The following is a 22496-nucleotide window of genomic DNA, read 5'->3' as shown; positions in this document are numbered from 1 at the left end:
TACATTTGTAGGATACCGACACAGTAGTCCATGTAAAGTGCACGTACAGCACAAGAACTGTTTGTTGGAAGCTTCATGAAGAGGGTTTCCATGGCCAAACAGCCACACAGAAGCCTTAGATCACCATGCGCAATGGCAAGCGTCGGCTGTAGTGGTGTAAAATTCGCGGCAATTGGACTCTGAAGCAGTGGAAACGCATTCTCAGGAGTAATGAATCACGCTTCACCATCTGGCAGTCCCACAGACAAATCTGGATTTGCTGGATGCCAGGAGAACGCTATCTGATCGAATGCATAGTGCCAGCTGTAAAGTTTGGTGGAGGAGGAATAATGGTCTGGGCTGTTTTTCATGGATTCTTGCAAGGCCCCATAATTCCAGTGAAAGGAAATCTTAATGCTATAGCATACAATGAGATTCTAGACGATTCTGTGCCAACTTTGTTCCAAGCCTAATTACCCAACACCAATGCCCGACCTCACTAATGCTCTTGTGGGTGAATGGACTCAAGCCCCCTCAGCAATGTTCCAACATCTAGTGGAAAGCCTTCCCAGAAGAATGGAGGCTGTGATAGCAGTAAAGGCGGGACCAACTCCATATTAATGCCCATGACATTGGAATGAGATGTTCAACTTTATTGTAAGAGCAGGTACTTTACATGAAATATCTCTCAAAGATGATCTTGTGAATAACAGCGCTAGACTAGGAAGCTCAAAGTCCACAATGTCTCCCTGTCTGAAATCAGACAGATGAATGGATCATTACTTTCAAAGGCCCAATGTAGCCATCGTTAATGGTTTATAAGGCCTACATGAAGTTTACGTCCACTTAGGTTGGAGTATTTAAATCTCATTTTTCAACCACTCCACATATGTATTGTTAACAAACTATAATTTTGGCAAGTTTTGGCAAGTTGGTTAGGACATCTACTTTGTGCATGACACAAGTCATTTTTCCATCAATTGTTTACAGACAGATTATTTCACTTATAATTCACTGTATCACAATTCCAGTTGGTCAGACGTTTACATACACTAAGTTGACTGTGCCTTTAAACAGCTTGGAAAGTTACAGAAAATAATGTAATGGCTTTAGAAATGTCTGATAGGCTAATTGACATCATGTGAGTCAATTGGAGGTGTACCTGTGGATTTATTTCAAGGCCTACCTTCAAACTCAGTGCCTCCACAAATCTGGTTCATCCTTGGGAGCAATTTCCAAATGCCTGAAGGTACCACGTTCATCTGTACAAACAATAGTACGCAAGTATAAACACCATGGGTCCACGCAGCCTTCATACCGCTCAGGAAGGAGCTGTGTTCTGTCTCCTAGAGATGAACGCACTTTGGTGCGAAAAGTGCAAATCAATCCCAGAACAACAGCAAAGGACCTTGTGAAGATGCTGGAGGAAACAGGTACAAAATTATCTATATCCACAGTAAAAATGAGTCCTATATCGACATAACCTGAAAGGCCGCTCAGCAAGGAAGAAGCCACTGCTCCAAAACCACCATAAAAAGCCAGACTACGGTTTGCAACTGCACATGGGGACAAAGATCGTACTTTTTGGTGAGTCAGTTAGTCTGATGAAACACAAATAGAACTGTTTGGCCATAATGACCATCGTTATGTTTGGAGGGAAAAGGGGGAGGCTTGCAAGCCGAAGAACATCATCCCAACCCGTGAAGCACGGGGGTGGCAGCATCATGTTGTGGGGGTGCTTTGCTGCTGGAGGGACTGGTGCACTTCACAAAATAGATGGCATTATGAGGACGGAATATTATGTGGATATATTGAAGCAACATCTTAAGACATCAGTCAGGAAGTTAAAGCTTGGTCGCAAATGGGTCTTCCAAATGGACAATGACCCCAAGCATACTTCAAAAGTTGTGGCAAAATGGTTTAAGGACAGCAAAGTAAAGGTATTAGAGTGGCTATCACAAATCCCTGACTTCAATCCCATCTAAAATTTGTGGGCAGAACTGAAAAAGTGTGTGCGAGCAAGGAGGCCTACAAACCTGACGCAGTTACACCAGCTCTGTCAGGAGGATTGGGCCAAAATTCACCCAACTTATTGTGGGAAGCTTGTGGAAGGCTACCCAAAATGTTTGACCGAAGTTAAACAATTTAAAGGCAATGCTACAATATACTAATTGAGTGAATGTAAACTTCTGGCCCACTGGGAATGTGATGAAAGAAGTCAATGCTCAAATAAATCTTTCTCTCTACTATTATTCTGACGTTTCACATTCTTTAAATAAAGTGGTGATCCTAACTGACCTAAGACGGAATTTTTACTAGGATTAAATGTCAGGAATTGTGAAAAACTGAGTTTAAATGTATTTGGCTAAGGTGTATGTAAACTTCGACTTCAACTGCTTACAAATACTCTACAAATGCTCTATAAAGCCTTATAAGTTATAGGTGGTTTGTTTAAATGATGACCATAGTGTGCCTACAGTAATGGCTGTCAGTACTGGGCTCTGTTACATCAGATACTTTGCCCCAGAGAAAGTAGGTCCCACCGCAGAGACAAATATGAATTCAGCTCTATGAATGTGGGACACTTCCGTCACGCTGGATTTGGAATCACATATCCTCCAGCCATCATTAATGGGAGAGGAACCCGGCTAGTGTGGCCGTGGTGACCGATTCCTCATGTCACCCTGTCTGCGCCCCGCCCTGTGAGGAAGTCTTTTAAATTCACATTTCAAACAAATTGGTGGCATCTCCTCATGTGATTGATATCCATCTCCCTAACCTCACCACCACCCCCCACTTCAACCTCACCCCAACCTTATACAGGAGGCAGAGAGAGAGAGACAGACAGGAGACAGACATGCAGGCCAGACCCTGTCTAGCCTCCATTCTTTCCTCATGCCTCCTGTTCTGTGCTCTGTTCCAAAACTCTTCTTGTTGCTGCATATTTTTTCCTAGATTTTTTCTTGAAGCATTGTGACCTAATTCTGGAGAGCTTCTTTATAAACAAAGTCGTGGCAGTGAGCCTGAATGCTGCTACATTCTTAAGTTCAGCCATGAGGATCAGGTCTGCTTGGTGTTTGACAGACAGACTTGGTTGTCTTGTGTGGTTTGGTCTGCCATCCATTGTGTATCTTTACTGATTGTCATGGTTTAATAATCCTTGTGATGGGAGAATGCACAGCTGGTGCAAGAACTGGGGAACTATTTCTCACGTGGCCTCTGACCATAAGATGAGTTGTAAGGAAAAATAGTAATTTCAAACAAACTACTGACAGCCTACACTATGTCTGGTGAAATAACTGGAGAACATGTAGAACAAAGATGTTTTTAATGGAGAAGCACAACTGCAACTGTAGTCTCCATAAATACAACAGATGATTTAACAAACCACTCCATGTTTTACAACTGCTTTCACTAATTGATCCTCGGCTGATCTTATAGTAACTGTTCTACGTAGTCGTCATACAAGTCATGATTTACCAAGGTACTCCTCATGTTTTACAATGTGAACAGCCCTAAATGGTTTCCGTGAAAGCGGCTGATGGAATTTGTCGTAGAGGTTAAGCAGCAGGAGGCGGAGGTCTCTGTTCAGGTGTACAGGCTGTCTCTGATGAGGGGGTGCTGGTGACAGTCCCCTCAAAGCACAGTAATGGGAAACAGACCCTCACCGGTTCACATGGAACCAATGGAACCACTTATAGAACTGACCCTCTGTCCCATACTACACTTACACAGATAGCCTGCTACATCAGTCTGCCGAATGGGAGAGAGGGGACACAACATAATCATAATCTTCCTCATCATAAGTATCAAAGTCAATGTAATTACAATGATTAGAATAATTATTGTAATAATAATTAATCATGAATTTAGTGGTGCTAAAGAACATACAGTACAGTAGGTGTCTCTTTAACTGCCTGCCTGCAATAGAAGACTCCTTGTTCAGCAGCACAGTGTCCGGTCACTCCTACCATCTCCGTGTCGCAGCTAATTAGATGTGATGTTCCTGTCCTGCGTCCGCTCACATGGGCGTTCTAACCCCAAACGGACGCTTTAGTGTCAGCACAGGAACAGCTTGGAAGTCATCATAGCTATGTGTTGGCTCACAGGAATTCACGTGTCAAAATAATCCTCTGAAACACGTCCTTCAAATATGTCCCCATAAAACAGAGCATGTATAATATACACTGTATACTTTGTGTGTGTGTGTGTGTGTGTGTGTGTGTGTGTGTGTGTGTTTGTGTTTGTATTTGTGTATATTGTATCTTATCCTACTGCTCCTTCTCTCTACAGGGAGACCCAGGGCCTGAGGGACAGCGAGGACTGACTGGCATAGTGGGAACTATGGTAACTACAGACCCTCCTCTATCCCCTCTCATCCCCTCTCCTTCTCTCTCCTCCTCTCTCCTCTCCTTTCCTCTCTCTTCCTCTCCTTTCCTCTCCTCCTCTCTCCTCCTCTCTCCTCTCCTCCTCTATCCTCTCCTCCTCTATCCTCTCCTCCTCTCTCCTTTCCTCTCCTCCTCACTCCTCTCCTCAACTCCTCTCTCCTCCCCTCTCCTCTCCTATCCTCCTATACTCTCCTCATCTCTTCTCTTCTCCTCGCTCCTCTCCTATCCTCCCCTCCTCTGTACTCTCCTCTCCTCTCCTATCCTCCTCTCTCATCTCCTCTCTTCCTCTCTCATTTTCTTTTCTTCTCTCCTCTCCTCTCATCTCCTCTCCTCTCCTCTCCTCTCCTCTCCTCTCCTCTTCTCTTCTCTTCTCTCCTCTTATTCTGTCCTCTCCAGTAAGTCATTTCTTATATCGGCCCCTGTATCTTCCTCTGTCTGTCCTCTTTTCAAAATGGCTGCCACTGAGGAGTCCCTCCTCTCTTGTTCTCTCTCTGACAGGGCCTGGCGGGGAAAGCGGGGCTGCCTGGATTGAAAGGTGATAAGGTGATCTAAATATTTATATTATTGTAGTGTATCTGGGAATGTCCTAGCCCAATGTGTGTATGAGTGGGGTGTGTGTCCAGTACATGGGGAGGATGATGATTTGATTTGCACATACAGTACCAGTCAAAAGTTTGGACACACCTACTATGAAAACTATGAAATAACACATATGGAATCATGTAGTAAACGAAAAGTGTTGAACAAATCTAAATATATTTGAGATTTGAGATTCTTCAAAGTAGCCAGCCTTTGCCTTCATGACAGCTTTGCACACTCTTGGCATTCTCTCAACCACCTTCATGAGGTAGTCACCTGGACTACATTTCATTTCAATCAATCAATCAAATGTATTTATAAATCCCTTTTTACATCAGCCGATGTCACAAAGTGCTGTACAGAAACCCAGTTAACAGGTGTGCCTTGTTAAAGGTTCATTTGTGTAACTTAATTTCTTTAATACGTTTAGCCAATCAGTTGTGTTGTGACAAGGTAGGTGTGGTATACAGAAGATAGCCCTATTTAGTAAAATACCATGTTCATATTATGGCAAGAACAGCTCAAATAAGCAAAGAGAAATGACAGTCCATCATTACTTCAAGACATGAAGGTCAGTCAATCCGGAAAATGTCAAGAACGTTGAACGTTTCTTCATGTGCAGTCGCAAAAACCATCAAGCGCTATGATGAAACTGGCACTTATGAGGACTGCCACATGAATGGAAGACCCAGAGTTACCTGTGCTGCAGAGGATAAGTTTATTAGAATTACCAGCCTCATAAATTGCAGCCCAAATAAATGCTTCACGGAGTTTAAGTAACAGAAACATCTCAACATCAAGTCTTCAGAGAAGACTGAGCGAATCAGGCCTTCATGGTTGACTTGCTGCAAAGAAACCACTACTAAAGGATACCAATAATAATAAGAGACTTGCTTGGGCCAAGAAACACGAGCAATGGACATTAAACTGGTAAAAATCTGTCCTTTGGACTGATGAGTCCAAATTTGAAATTTTTGGTTCTAACTGCCATGTCTTTGTGAGACGCAGAGTAAGTGAACAGATGATCTCCGCATGTGTGATTCCCACTGTGAAGCATGGAGGAGGAGGTGTGATGGTATGGGGGTGCTTTGCAAGGCACACTTAACCAGCATGACTACCAAAGCATTCTGCAGTGACACGCCATCCCACCTGGTTTGCGCTTAGTGGGACAATAATTTATTTTATAACAGGACAATGACCCAACCCACCTCCAGGCTGTGTAATGGCTATTTGACCAATAAGGAGAGTGATGGAGTGCTGCATCAGATGACCTGGCCTCCACAATCACCCGACCTCAACCCAATTGAGATGGTTTGGGATGAATTGGACCGCAGAGTGAAGGAAAAGCAGCAAACAAGTGCTCAGCATATGTGGGAACTCCTTCAAGACTGTTGGAAAATCATTCTAGGTGAAACTGGTTTAGAGAATGCCAAGAGTGTGCACAGCTGTCATCAAGGCAAATGTTGACTACTTTGAAGAATCTCAAATATAAAATAGAATTAGATTTGTTTAACACGTTTTTGCGTGCTATGTGATTCCATATGTGTTATTTCATAGTGTTGATGTCTACACTATTATTCTACAATGTAGAAAATAGTAAAAATAAAGAACAACCCTTGAATGAGTAGGTGTGTCCAAACTTTTGACTGCTAATGTACATGCCAGTAGTCAATGTACAGTAGCTGTTACTATGAGAAATAGAAATGTGTTGTGTAAATTCTTGCTAATTGTTTCCCCATTCCAGCTCTGTAGTACAACTGTCTGAGTTTGTTTTACATTCCTAACAATTTTTTTTATTTTACCTTTATTTTACTAGGCAAGTCAGTTAAGAACAAATTCTTATTTTCAATGACGGCCTAGGAACAGTGGGTTAACTGCCTGTTCAGGGGCAGAACGACAGATTTTGTACCTTGTCAGCTCAGGGATTTGAACTTGCAACCTTTCGGTTACTAGTCCAATGCTCTAACCACTAGGCTACACTGCCGCCCCAGATAACACAGTTCCTCCATCAAACTGTTGGTCTTGAATGCTGCTGAACTATTGAGTGATATATCTCCTATGGGATGGGTTCGATAGAAACATGTCACTCATAATCCCTGGACAGGGGTGGGGAAACTGTGTGTCCTCCTCAGTGTGATTGTATGGTTGTGTTGTTAACTCTGATGTAAGCAGGGTTGTTGTATTATATCTCTTGTGACGCTGTAACATTCAGGGCGAACCTGGACTAAGGGGTGAACCGGGAGAGATGGGTTACCAAGGTGACAAGGTAGGACCGCAACACATTTCCCATCAGTCTGAATAACTCATTAATTTGTTTTTATCATGAGCAGGACATTCTCCAGATGCATCATAAGGGTCTTTACTCAGTCAACACGGCTGTGATGCTAGTTTCAAACACATACTGTATGCAGTGCTGTAGCCAACTCTTAGCATACCATACATGCATAGCAGATGTATAGGCAACAATAGAAGGCTAGGGTTGGGTTCAGCACCTGCAATATGCATATGAAGCTACTATACGTTGATGGTCAATACTCATACAGATGTAGATGATAAAACTCAGCTCTGCTTATCAGAGAGCTGACAGTTAGACTAAACACTCTCAGGTCCATGTTGCATTGTACAACACACACACACACCCACACACACAAACACACACACACACACACCCCACACACACACACACACACCCGTATGCATGCACGCACACACACCCGCGCACACACACACACACCCACACACACACACACACTCACCCGTACACACGCACGCACACATACCCACGCACACCCACGCACACACACACACACCCACACACACACAAAAGAGAGTGATATAATGAGTGATGGAGAGACTAGGAGAATAAACAAGTGTTTTTCTGTTTGTACTCCCAGGGTGCTGCTGGCTTGTCTGGACCTCCTGGACTCCGTGGGAAACCAGGTCCAACTGTACGTAGTGTGTGTGTGTGTAGCGTGTATGTGTGTGTATGTATGTGTGTGTATATGTATATGTGTTTCTCATTTTAACCCATTAGACTGGCACTTAATTCATGGAATAACTCCAGTAAACACCCTGTACCTTTTAGACTTTAAATACCTGCACTTTGTTACTGACAGCCCATATACTGTAGCTGCCTGAAACTAAACCATCCTGCAGGAAAACAGGACAAATTCACGCCACGTATTTATAACACCTGTGCGTGGGTCTCTTTTTGTGTATATAAAATACAGTACGTAATGTGATAAACCATAGACTTTAATTCTATAGACGCCAGTCAGTCCCTGTAACATCACATAAAGACCATATGAATATTGGTTTTGGCAACACAATACCAACAACACACAGCTTGCCTGCCTCCTTAGAAACACTGGCAACTGTCAAATAGAGTGAAGACTCACTACTGACGCTTTGAGTGCCAAGTCTTTATCGACCTCATGCTGTTTGTATATATAATATACAGTACATTATGCATGTGTGGCTGTCTGTTTGTATATATAATATACAGTACATTATGTGTGTGTGGCTGTCTGTTTGTATATATAATATACAGTATGTTATGTGTGTGTGGGTGTCTGTTTGTATATATAATATACAGTACATTATGTGTGTGTGGCTGTCTGTTTGTATATATAATATACAGTACGTTATGTGTGTGTGGGTGTCTGTTTGTATATATAATATACAGTACATTATGTGTGTGTGGCTGTCTGTTTGTATATATAATATACAGTACGTTATGTGTGTGTGGCTGTCTGTTTGTATATATAATATACAGTACATTATGTGTGTGTGGCTGTCTGTCTGTATATATAATATACAGTACGTTATGTGTGTGTGGGTGTCTGTTTGTATATATAATATACAGTACATTATGTGTGTGTGGCTGTCTGTTTGTATATATAATATACAGTACATTATGTGTGTGTGGCTGTCTGTTTGTATATATAATATACAGTACGTTATGCATGTGTGGCTGTCTGTTTGTATATATAATATACAGTACATTATGCATGTGTGGCTGTCTGTTTGTATATATAATATACAGTACATTATGTGTGTGGGGGTGTCTGTTTGTATATATAATATACAGTACGTTATGTGTGTGTGGCTGTCTGTTTGTATATATAATATACAGTACATTATGTGTGTGTGGGTGTCTGTTTGTATATATAATATACAGTACGTTATGTGTGTGTGGCTGTCTGTTTGTATATATAATATACAGTACTTTATGCATGTGTGGCTGTCTGTTTGTATATATAATATACAGTATGTTATGTGTGTGTGGGTGTCTGTTTGTATATATAATATACAGTACATTATGTGTGTGTGGCTGTCTGTTTGTATATATAATATACAGTACGTTATGCATGTGTGGCTGTCTGTTTGTATATATAATATACAGTACGTTATGTGTGTGTGGGTGTCTGTTTTTTGAGAGGGAGAGAGAAGAAAAGAGAGAGATGCTTGGCATTGATGTTTCCACTTTGTGTTGATGTTTTCATGTGTCTTTGCTCTAAATTCAAACAGAAGATGTGCTTTTTAAAATGTTTAATGTCTCTCTGTTCTAACAGGGTCAAATGGGTGAGATCGGACCACAGGGACCTCCTGGCCCACCAGGTCCTGAGGTAAAACACTGACATCATTAAAGCCACACTGTTAAATGTCTGCTATTATGTTTCTGTCACTTCAATGGTCATTGAGCTACTGATACAGCTCAATATGATGTCATAAAATGATGTCATAAACTTCTGTCATATAGTGCTATACATGGTTAAACAAGTAAACCATGCAAAAACATATCGTTCTGATCTAAGAGTGTGTTCCAACACACTGTTGTTATAGTCAAGTTCAAATTGTAGTTCTGTTGGGACCATATTGTATCCCTGTTCTTTTACTTGCCAGAGATGTTTTCAGGTTGTCCCAGAAATGGGATAGAGAAACGCCCTGAGTCTGTCTGAGGCGGTCTGCTCTACTACCTGTGTTCTGTCTGGGATCAGGGTGTAAACTGATACACACTATCACTAACACCATACAACACGATCAGCCCCACATCACTCTTTATCTCTACCCTCTGATTAGACCGTGTGTAAAAGCAGCATGGGCCCTGGTCTATATTAATGATAGTTATAGCCGTATAGTGCCTTTGTATGGCATCTATCTTTGTAGTTGATCACAGGTTGTCACAACCAGGTGAGACAGTGTGGAGAAACCACGGGTACAGATCCAGTGTAATGCCTCATTGTGCTTTTTATGACTGCCTAGTATCTATCTCCATCGCTGCTGCCTCCCTCCCAACCCTAGGTCATGTTAAACTCCTGTCCTGGTCCATGAGACAGACACATGTAAACAGTAGATAAGCTAACAGAGAAGACACAGTAAGGAACTAAAATCATCATGGGCACAGGTCCAGAGTAGTGCTTAAGACTGCCTCTTTATTGCTGCTCACTATCTATAGTATCTCTACGGCTGCTGCCTCCCTCCCAGCCCCAGGTCAGCCACTGTCCTGTGTCGAATGAATGCTAAACACTTGAGATAAGGTTGTGAACTTGGGGGACAGAGTCCAACTTGAGAGGACAGGATCAACACACCAAGCAAACTGAACAATCTGAGAAATACATTGATAGCACTCCTTAAAACCACCACAGATACACATCGATAGCACTCCTTAAACCCACCACAGATACACATCGATAGCACTCCTTAAACCCACCACAGATACACATCGATAGCACTCCTTAAACACACCACAGATACACATCGATAGCACTCCTTAAACCCAGCACAGATCCACATCAATAGCACTCCTTAAACCCAGCACAGATCCACATCAATAGCACTCCTTAAACCCAGCACAGATCCACATCGATAGCACTCCTTAAACCCACCACAGATACACATCGATAGCACTCCTTAAACCCACCACAGATACACATCGATAGCACTCCTTAAACCCACCACAGATACACATCGATAGCGCTCCTTAAACCCAGCACAGATCCACATCGATAGTACTCCTTAAACCCACCACAGATACACATCGATAGCACTCCTTAAACCCACCACAGATACACATCGATAGCACTCCTTAAACCCACCACAGATACACATCGATAGCACTCCTTAAACCCACCACAGATACACATCGATAGCACTCCTTAAACCCACCACAGATCCACATCGATAGTACTCCTTAAACCCACCACAGATATACATCGATAGTACTCCTTAAACCCACCACAGATATACATCGATAGCACTCCTTAAACCCAGGACAGATCCACATCGATAGCACTCCTTAAACCCAGCACAGATCCACATTGATAGCACTCCTTAAACCCACCACAGATACACACCAATAGCACTCCCTAAACCCACCACAGATACACATTGATAGCACTCCTTAAACCCAGCACAGATCCACATCGATAGCACTCCTTAAACCCAGCACAGATATACATCGATAGCACTCCTTAGACCCACCACAGATCCACATCGATAGCACTCCTTAAACCCACCACAGATATACATCAATAGCACTCAAACGCACCACAGATATACATCGATAGCACTCCTTAAACCCACCACAGATATACATCGATAGCACTCCTTAAACCCACCACAGATATACATCGATAGCACTCCTTAAACCCACCACAGATATACATCGATAGCACTCCTTAAACCCACCACAGATACACATCGATAGCACTCCTTAAACCCACCACAGATACACATCGATAGCACTCCTTAAACCCACCACAGATACACATCGATAGCACTCCTTAAACCCACCACAGATATACATCGATAGCACTCCTTAAACCCACCACAGATACACATCGATAGCACTCCTTAAACCCACCACAGATACACATCGATAGCACTCCTTAAACGCACCACAGATATACATCGATAGCACTCCTTAAACCCAGCACAGATATACATCGATAGCACTCCTTAGACCCACCACAGATCCACATCGATAGCACTCCTTAAACCCACCACAGATATACATCAATAGCCCTCAAACGCACCACAGATATACATCGATAGCACTCCTTAAACCCACCACAGATATACATCGATAGCACTCCTTAAACCCACCACAGATATACATCGATAGCACTCCTTAAACCCACCACAGATATACATCGATAGCACTCCTTAAACCCACCACAGATACACATCGATAGCACTCCTTAAACCCACCACAGATACACATCGATAGCACTCCTTAAACCCACCACAGATACACATCGATAGCACTCCTTAAACCCACCACAGATATACATCGATAGCACTCCTTAAACCCACCACAGATACACATCGATAGCACTCCTTAAACCCACCACAGATACACATCGATAGCACTCCTTAAACGCACCACAGATATACATCGATAGCACTCCTTAAACCCACCACAGATATACATCGATAGCACTCCTTAAACCCACCACAGATATACATCGATAGCACTCCTTAAACCCACCACAGATACACATCGATAGCACTCCTTAAACCCACCACAGATACACATCGATAGCACTCCTTAAACCCACCACAGATACACATCGATAGCACTCCTTAAACCCACCACAGATATACATCGATAGCACTCCTTAAACCCACCACAGATACACATCGATAGCACTCCTTAAACCCACCACAGATACACATCGATAGCACTCCTTAAACGCACCACAGATATACATCGATAGCACTCCTTAAACCCACCACAGAAATAAAGTACATACAGTAAGCTTTCCTTCATCCCTGTGTCACATTGGTTCTGATTTATTCCCAGTCTAGCAGATCTACAAGAAAGCAGGATAACATATAGGAATATATAGGATTTGGAAAGTCAAACTAATCCAAACGTATCCTGTAATGTTCTCAGTGTGTGCACATCATGTGACTCACAGACTAGATGTATTTTAAGTTTTTATCAAACTGAATCCAACAATGTCTCACTTGTTTTACCATCCGTCCTATAAATGTTGTAGCTCTACTTTATGGTGGTTGACTGTTTGTTGCCTTGTCAAGATCAAAGAGTCCAGAAAGGTTCACTCCATTTTACTCTTTTTGGCCCTGTTAAAACACCACATCTGTAAATCTGATAGATCTCCATAGCTTTCTCTCCCCCTTTCTCCTTCTCCTCCTCTCTCTCACCAACTGTTCCCCTCTCCTCTCTCCTTCTCCCTCTCCTCTTCTCCCCCACCAACTTTCCCTCTCTCCCCCTCTCCCCTCTCCTTCTCCCTCCCCTCCACCAACTCTCTCCCTCTCCTCCTCTCCTCCACCAACTCTCTCCCTCTCCTCCTCTCCCCCACCAATTCTCCCATTCTCCCTCTCCTCCTCTCCCCAACAAACTCTCCCATCTCCCACTCCTCCTCTCCCCCACCAACTCTCCCCTTCTCCCTCTCCTCCTCTCCCCCACAAACTCTCCCCTTCTCCCTCTCCTCCTCTCCCCCACAAACTCTCCCATCTCCCACTCCTCCTCTCCCCCACCAACTCTCCCCTTCTCCCTCTCCTCCTCTCGCCCACAAACTCTCCCCTTCTCCCTCTCCTCCTCTCCCCCACAAACTCTCCCTTTCTCCCTCTCCTCCTCTCCCCCACCAACTCTCCCCTTCTCCCTCTCCTCCTCTCCCCCACCAACTCTCACCCTCTCCTTTTCCCTCTCCTTCTCTCCCCCACCAACTCTCCTCCCACTCTCCCCCTTTCTCGCTCTCTCCCCCTCTCTCCTTCTTTCTCCCTCTCTCTCCTCCCCTTCCTCCTCTCCTCCATCAACTCTCCCCCTCTCCTCCTCTCCCCCACCAACTCTCCCCCTCTCACCCTCTCCTTCTCCCTCTCCTCCTCTCCCCACCAACTCTCCACCCACTCTCCCTCTCCCTCCTCTCTCCCTCTCTCCCCCCTCTCCTCTCCTTCTCCCTCGCATCCTCTCCCCCACCAACTTCCTCCCTCTCTCCCCCTCACCCTCTCCCCATACCAACACTCCTACCTCTTTCCCCATCCCCTGTTTTAATTGAGCCGACCATGCCATGCTGAGGCAGGTGTGTGACAGTCTTCAGCTAACATCTCTATCCATCACCCCCTTTACATCAGGGTCATATAACACAGCTAGGCCCTGTCACACATTTAGATACAGATGTATTGACCTTGCCTACCCCGTCTTACAGAGGGTCAGTGTGCTCTCTGTTCTCATCATTGTCAATCCATAAAGTCTTTTTTAGAAAAGAGGGGCAGTGTGGGTCTGACCCTGACCCTGCCATATATATCACTATACAAGCATATAGGCACCCTATGTAGATAATCCTCCACTCCCTTTCTGTACACACATATCTAAAGAAAGTATGATGTAATAGAATGGAATATAAAGAAACTGAATACATTCAGGTGTGTTCAGGAGTGTGTCATGTTAGATGTGGCATCAAACCTATATGATCACATCAGTCTTGTGATTAATGATGTCGTCAAAGAACCATCCTCCTTGGTTTCTCAGGGTTTTCCTGGAGACATCGGTGTGCCAGGTCCCAACGGCCCTCCTGGACTTAAGGTAAAGACAAGCACAGTTTCCACAACTCAACTCAAAATGCATAATCCTCAGCAGGGTTTGGAACCAAAATTATTTGTTTTATTCTGAACAGAACCAAACATATTTTTGTTCGGTTCCACTGTTATAACCTGCAAAATAAAGTTCTGAACTGGTTTGAACCCCAAAAAAGTTCCAGTTTTTAAACTTATGAAATATATATATATGTTTTACATTTAGTTCGACATGAGGCTGCAATAGCCTATGCTTCATAGGGTGAGGGGCAGGTAGCCTACACACTGGCAAAGAGTTTCAGCAGACAGACAGACAGACAGACAGACAGACAGACAGACAGACAGACAGACAGACAGACAGACAGGCAGGCAGGCAGGCAGGCAGGCAGACAGACAGACACAGACAGACAGACAGACAGACAGACAGACAGACAGACAGACAGACAGACAGACAGACAGACAGACAGACAGACAGACAGACAGACAGACACACACAGGATTACCTTTCTGAGTGACAGAGTGAGGGCTTTGCATAGGCGCTTTGTTGCTTTTTTTGTGGTACGTAATTAACCGGTTCCTATGATTTTAAAATAATGGTTTTGTTCCAAAACAATATACAGTAGATCACTTTTGTTCCCAGTTCTGATTCTGTTCCTCGAAAAATGTATTTATTTTCCGCTGTTCTGTTCCCTGAACCGGTTCCAACCCTGATCCTCAGTGCATCTTCCACTCCTGAGATTTCATTTGTGTGTTTTCGATAATAGCAACACATCTGTTTTGTATGACATACCATGTATCCTGCTCTGTTGCAGGGACTCCTAGGTGCCAGAGGGCCACAAGGACCCCCAGGGCCAAAAGGAACAGAGGTAAGAGACATTATCAAGAATTTGTAGGTTGCGGGTGAGAACCACTAAACTACTGTACATCATACTCAGAATACTGCAGACACAACTGAACATGCAGGAAGCTAACAATATTTAGTTTGCATTTGATTATAAAACAGATTCTCAGTTTATACATACAGTTCAACCTGTAACCAGAGTTGAGGCGGTTGGCATTGCTACAGTAGGTTCAGGCTATGTGAAGCTGTAGAGCGATTCCAGGTCCCAGGGCAGGTTCCACTCTACTGTATACCGTCATGATTCATCACTAGGTGCTAATCAAAAACAAGGCAGACTCCAGGGCTTTCCAGGCAGCAGTGGAAAATAAGAACAGAAGCCATGGCAGTGTGTACAGTACAGTGTGTGCAGTACGTACACCTTTCCATTGTGCTAGTGTTACGGTATTGGCACCCAACTCAACTGTGGTACCGAGTTGGGAGGCCCCTCAATCGCTCTCTCACTCTCTTTCCTGGCACAGAGTCTTATTGCATAGCCTGCAAGAAAATGCTGTAGAGTTCAATCACTGTCACATTAATACCTTTCCCTTCAGCTGATCAGAGAAAATGTTGTAGAGTTCAATCACTGTAGCATGAATACCTTTCCCTTCAGCTGATCAGAGAAAATGCTGTAGAGTTCAATCACTGTAGCATGAATACCTTTCCCTTCAGCTGATCAGAGAAAATGCTGTAGAGTTCAATCACTGTAGCATGAATACCTTTCCCTTCAGCTGATCAGAGAAAATGCTGTAGAGTTCAATCACTGTAGCATTAATACCTTTCCCTTCAGCTGATCAGAGAAAATGTCTCGAACATCATACATGCTAATCATTGGAATCATCAAGGTCTCCTTCAGGCAGTGTGGACATAGAGAAAAACATCCAGGTCTGCTAGGAAGAACACAGTGATCAATGAGAACACACACACACACACACACACACCCACACACACACACACACACACACACACACACACACACACACACACACACACACACACACACACACAGGCCCTCGGTGGCTTTCACATTATTTTATCTGTGCATAAGGGGTGAGATGGGATGTTGCTCAGCTAGTGTTACTGCCAGTGCCCAGTGATGTTACCTGGTCCCCAAATCCAGCTGTATATGATGCATTGCACTGTGTTGACCTGTTTTACTGTGTATTTTCAGGGTGATGAGGGACACCCTGGCCCACCTGGCGGCCCTGGCACCACTGTAAGTGTCTCCAGGTGTTTCATCATGAAGTAACACAGATGAGATGTGATAAAACATGAAAAGCTGATGCATCCTGTAATGTGTGTGTGTGTGTGTGTGTGTGTGTGTGTGTTTCTCTACAGGGGAGAGTTGGAAGGAAAGGCTACATAGGGGAACCTGGACCAGAGGGACTGAAGGTAAGAAGTTACTATCATACTTGCATACTGTACGCATGCTGTATTGGACTGTTTAGAAAAACAACTAACACAGTGCCAGTCGATCAGGTCCATTTGCAGATATGGTCAAGTGTGTGTGTAACCATCTCTTTCCCTTGGTGTTGTGTCTAATCATAAGCTAACTGTCCAGAATAATTACAGAACAGTGAGCAATATAACCAGGGCAGTAGGAATGAAAACTTACATTAAATATACAAAAGTATGTGGACACCCCTTCAAATTAGTGCGTTAAAATCAAGTGCACAGCCATGCAATCTCCATAGACAAACATTGGCAGTAGAATGGGCTTACTGAAGTGCTCAGTGACTTTCGACGTGGCACTGTCATAGGATGCCACCTTTCCAACAAGTCAGTTTGTCAAATTGATGACCTGCCTGAGCTGCCCCGGTCAACTGTAAGTGATGTTATTGTGAAGTGGAAACGTCTAGGAGCAACAACAGCTCCGCCGCGAAGTGGTAAGCCACACAAGCTCACCGAACGGGACCGGCAAGTGCTGATTCGCTTGTCGCGTAAAAATCGCCTGTCCTCGGTTATAACACTCTCTACCGAGTTCCAAACTGCCTCTGGAAGCAACGTCAGCATAAGAACTGTTCGTTGGGAGATTCATGAAATGGGTTTCCATGGCCGAGCAGCCGCACACAGGGGAAAGGAAAGGCTGCCTTATCTGTTGTTCTGTTCCTCAGCAAGGCAGTTAACCCACTGTTCTCCGGGCGCCTAAGATCACCATGCGCAATGCTAAGCGTTCACTACAGTGGTGTAAAGCTAGCCGCCATTGGACTCTGGAGCAGTGGAAACGTGTTCTCTGGAGTGATGAATCACGCATCCCCATCTGGCAGTCTGACGGACAAATCTGGGTTTGGCGGATGCCGGGAAAACGCTACCTGCATGAATTCATGGTGTCGATGTAAAGTTTGGTGGAGATGGAATAATGGTATGGGGCTGTTTTTTATGGTTTGGGCTAGGCCCCTTAGTTCCAATGATGCAAAATCAATACAATGACATTCTAGATGATTCTGTGCTTCACACTTTGTGGCAACAGTTTGGGAAGGCCCTTTCCTCTTTCAGCATGACAATGCCCCTGTGCACAAAGCGAGGTCCATACAGAAATGGTTTGTCGAGGTCGGTGTGAAAGAACTTGACTGGCCTGCACAGAGCCCTGACCTTAACACCGTCGAACACCTTTGGAATGTATTGGAACGCCGACTCCGAACCAGGCCTAATCGGCCAGCATCAATGCCCGGCCTCACTAATGCTCTTGTGGCTGAATAGATGCAAGTCCCCTCAGCAGGTCCAACATCTAGTGGAACTCCTTCCCAGAAGAGTGGAGGCTGTTATGGCAGCAATGTTCCAACATCTAGTGGAACTCCTTCCCAGAAGAGTGGAGGCTGTTATGGCAGCAATGTTCCAACATCTAGTGGAACTCCTTCCCAGAAGAGTGGAGGCTGTTATGGCAGCAATGTTCCAACATCTAGTGGAACTCCTTCCCAGAAGAGTGGAGGCTGTTATGGCAGCAATGTTCCAACATCTAGTGGAACTCCTTCCCAGAAGAGTGGAGGCTGTTATGGCAGCGAAGGGCGGACCAACTCCATATTAATGCCCATGATTTTGGAATGAGATGTTCAATGAGCAGGTGTCCACATTCTTTTGGTCATGTAGTGTACTATCTAATCGACATTGCCCGCTTACCACTTTTGAGGTCTTAGTTTAGTTTTTGTTTGTTTAGGTTTTTCTCTTTAAAACAAAGAGCAGAATTCTAGACGTGTTCTTCACGTTACTTCATTAGAGTTAACTGGTGTGAACCCAGTGCAAGGCCTTGTGCCTTCACTATTCCTGCTGCACAATGTGGCAGATGTTCATTAGTATGGATTACACTTCAGTGTTTTCCTCTGAATGACATGCAAGTCAGAGTTCCTGTGTTTGTGAATGAGTTGGGTACTTGTGTTCGTTCAAGGGGAGGTGGTTGTGGCATAAATGTATTGAGCCTTATTAACAAAGAGAAGGAATTCTCCCTGGACTGTTATAGAGCATAATGGAAACCCGCAGGAGGGAAATAAACAGAAACAGAAGAAATCAAGAGCATTTCCATGTGTGCTTTTTAATCCTTTGTTTATTTAAAACCCTGTGTGTTCAAGCTGTTGATCATGTGACTGAGCGACCATCGGCTGGATCTTAACATCTTAACACACAGGAAGAAAATGTACTCATGTTTTGTTTTGATGTTCTGGTTTTCAGGGGGAGACGGGGGACCTTGGCGGCATTGGAAAAAATGGACCTCAAGTGAGTCTGGTGGTTTTTGCTGACTATGCATGAAATCAATCTCAGTGATTAACCACTTCTTAGTTTGTTAATGTGCAGTACAGCGACTGACTGGGATAAGTTATTAAGTCTCTACTTCCTGCTGTTCTCGTATAGGAAGAATCTCAAAGCAGAATACTCATACGTAGAATGTTTATAGTGCTTTTCTCAGACCTAAATATGCAGAGTGGTTGGTTTTCATTAGTCTGAGTGCAGTGATGGAGATGTAAGGGTCTTTATGTGGTTTAGTATGGGGAGGGAGGACGAAAAGGATAGAGGAGGAGGTGATGGAGGCAAAGAGGGGTAGGGAGGTGGAGGAGGGTTAGGGAGTTGGAGGGGTAGGGAGGTGGAGGAGGGGTGTGGAGGAGGGGTAGGGAGGTGGAGGGGGTGGGGTTGTGGAGGAGGAGAAGGGGTAGAAAGGTATTTCTCTAGCAATAAACGTGTGTTTTATACAGAAATTGGCAGCATAAGGATCTCCAGTGAATGACGTTCTCTGGAAGTTACCTCATTTTGAGTTTGCGTTCGTTTGTTTGTGCCAGGGACATTTTTTTTGTGTAAATTTAAAAAACGCCTCTTGAAGGAAACTAACTGCATAACTGAACTCTTGTTATTGCCCTTAGAAACACACAAGTATTTGATATACTGCCGATTTTGCCGATTTTCCTACTTACAAAGCATGTAGAGGTCTGTAATGTTTATCATAGGTACACTTCAACTGTGAGAGACGGAATCTAAAACAAAAATCCAGAAAATCACATTGTATGATTTTTAAGTAATTCATTTGCATTTTATTGCATGACATAAGTATTTGATCACCTACCAACCATCACCTACCAACCAGTAAGAATTACGGCTCTCACAGACCTGTTAGTTTTTCTTTAAGAATTCCTCCTGTTCTCCACTCGTTACCTGTATAAAAGACACCTGTCCACACACTCAATCAAACAAACTCCAACCTCTCCACAATGGCCAAGACCAGAGAGCTGTGTAAGGACATCAGGGATAAAAGACCTGCACAAGGCAGGGATGGGCTACAGGACAATAGGCAAGCAGCTTGGAGGAAAGGCAACAACTGTTGGCAAAATTATTAGAAAATGGAAGAAGTTCAAGATGACGGTCAATCACCCTCGGTCTGGGGCTCCATGCAAGATCTCACCTCGTGGGGCATCAATGATCATGAGGAAGGTGAGGGATCAGCCCAGAACTACACGGCAGGACCTGCTCAATGACCTGAAGAGAGTTGGGACCACAGTCTCAAAGAAAACCATTATTAACACACTACGCCGTCATGGATTAAAATCCTACAGCACACGCAAGGTCCCCCTGCTCAAGCCAGCGCATGTCCATGCCCGTCTGAGGTTTGCCAATGACCATCTGGATGATCCAGAGGAGGAATGGGAGAAGGTCATGTGGTCTGATGAGACAAAAATAGAGCTTTTTGGTCTAAACTCCACTTGCCGTGTTTGGAGGAAGAAGGATGAGTACAACCCCAAGAACACCATCCCAACCGTGAAGCATGGAGATGGAAACATCATTCTTTGGGGATGCTTTTCTGCAAAGGGGACAGGACGACTGCACCGTATTGAGGGGAGGATGGATGGGGCCTCCTTCCCTCAGTAAGAGCATTGAAGATGGGTCTTCCAGCATGACAACGACCCGAAACACACAGCCAGGGCAACTAAGGAGTAGCTCTGTAAGAAGCATCTCAAGGTCCTGGAGTGGCCTAGCCAGTCTCCAGACCTGAACCCAATAGAAAATCTTTGGAGGGAGCTGAAAGTCTGTATTGGCCAGCGACAGCCCCGAAACCTGAAGGATCTGGAGAAGGTCTGTATGGAGGAGTGGGCCAAAATCCCTGCTGCAGTGTGTGCAAACCTGGTCAAGAACTACAGGAAACGTATGATCTCTGTAATTGCAAACAGAGGTTTCTGTACAAAATATTAAGTTCTGCTTTTCTGATGTATCAGATACTTATGTTATGCAATAAAATGCTAATTGATTACTTAAAAATCATACAATGGGATTTTCTGGATTTTTGTTTTAGATTCAGTTTCTCACAGTTGAAGTGTACCTATGAAAAATAATTACAGACCTCTTCATGCTTTGTAAGTAGGAAAACCTGCAAAATTGGCAGTGTATCAAATACTTGTTCTCCCCACTGTACATACCGCACATCTCTCCAGTAGAAATACTCAAGAAAATAAACAATGACGATCCAGATGATAATGATCATCTATGTTCATTCATCAATAACAAGTCATGGCTCTACTAGTACTGGAACAACATCAGTGGCCCGACTAGTTTTCTAAAACATCTGTGGAATACTACTATTACTTTGGATTGGTCTAATTAACTGCAAAACTGCAACGTTTCAAAAGTATGTCTTTGTTGTTTTTTGGTCCATATAGTCTTTTGACACCCAAAACAAAAGCAGCAACATGTTTTCCCATACAAGAAATCCACACAACCCTCTCATGCATGTCACATCTCAATGCCTTATGCCTCTCTGTGTTCGTCAGGTCCCTTAATGCTAGTATTTGCATTGTGTGCGGATGGCTTTCACAGCCACTGAATAGGACTTCCAAATGGCTCCCTATTTACTACATAGTACACTAATTTTGACCGGAGCCCTATGGGCACTATATAGGGAATGTGGTGCCATTTGGGACACAGTCTCTGTGTTGCGTAGGAGAGCACACATGAAAGGGATTAACCATTTACCACAGACTGTATCTAGCTAGGACCCTTTGAAGCCAATGCCATGTAAAAAAAAAAGACCTCAGCTTGGAAACACATGGAGCCTCTAATGAACGTCATTACATCACTTTCCAAATAAATCTAATCTGGAGGGTCTGAAAGAGATTGCCGATGGGCTGGCTAACTGCAGGTTAGCCCTGGTCAGGAGGTTCCTAGCTGAACATGTTCAATGTGTTCACGAAGGCTTTGTTGTGTCACCTAGAGAGCACTTAATGCACTTAATGCAATGTTGCCAGTAAAGCATTTGAACCAATCATTTACTGGGAGTTTTTATAATATGATCAGCTGTATTTTTGGGGGCCAAATTAGATTGGCCCGTCAAGTGTTCCATTATAGGGTGACCCACAATTTAAAAAAAATGAAATGCCTCTAAATTGAATCGCTGCTGAGGGCATTAACAGGTCTGCAGTTTGCTCTGAAACACACGATACTCAGGTTCACCTGGGCCGAAGAGAGAGATGGAGAGAGGAAGAGTGAGAGACTAGTAGCACATGACAACAGAGAGAATGTCTTAATTATCTTCTACAGTACTTACTATGGTGATATCAGTCTCACTTCCTGACTGTTCTGCTCTTCTTGTAACCTCCACTCAGTCTGACCCAGGGCTGAGAAAGCAGACCGCTGTATACACACACACACACCTGAGAAAG

At 43.9% G+C, this 22496-nt stretch overlaps 1 protein-coding gene across 1 annotated transcript in view; it reads left to right on the top strand.

The window, feature by feature from the left end:
• LOC135513154 (collagen alpha-1(XXIV) chain-like) overlaps positions 1 to 22496 on the top strand; it is a 243408-nt gene that overhangs the window by 96792 nt on the left and 124120 nt on the right. The window contains exons 15-24 of the mRNA XM_064935912.1: positions 4273 to 4326; positions 4866 to 4910; positions 7159 to 7212; positions 7841 to 7894; positions 9521 to 9574; positions 14446 to 14499; positions 15302 to 15355; positions 16538 to 16582; positions 16705 to 16758; positions 19030 to 19074. Of these exons, the coding sequence (XP_064791984.1) occupies positions 4273 to 4326; positions 4866 to 4910; positions 7159 to 7212; positions 7841 to 7894; positions 9521 to 9574; positions 14446 to 14499; positions 15302 to 15355; positions 16538 to 16582; positions 16705 to 16758; positions 19030 to 19074 (513 nt within the window). The remainder of the gene's footprint in view (positions 1 to 4272; positions 4327 to 4865; positions 4911 to 7158; positions 7213 to 7840; positions 7895 to 9520; positions 9575 to 14445; positions 14500 to 15301; positions 15356 to 16537; positions 16583 to 16704; positions 16759 to 19029; positions 19075 to 22496) is intronic.

The sequence above is a fragment of the Oncorhynchus masou genome, chromosome 24 (assembly GCF_036934945.1).
Source record: "Oncorhynchus masou masou isolate Uvic2021 chromosome 24, UVic_Omas_1.1, whole genome shotgun sequence".
Classification (NCBI taxonomy): Eukaryota; Metazoa; Chordata; class Actinopteri; order Salmoniformes; family Salmonidae; genus Oncorhynchus; species Oncorhynchus masou.
This window is presented reverse-complemented; position numbering and strand designations above follow the sequence as displayed.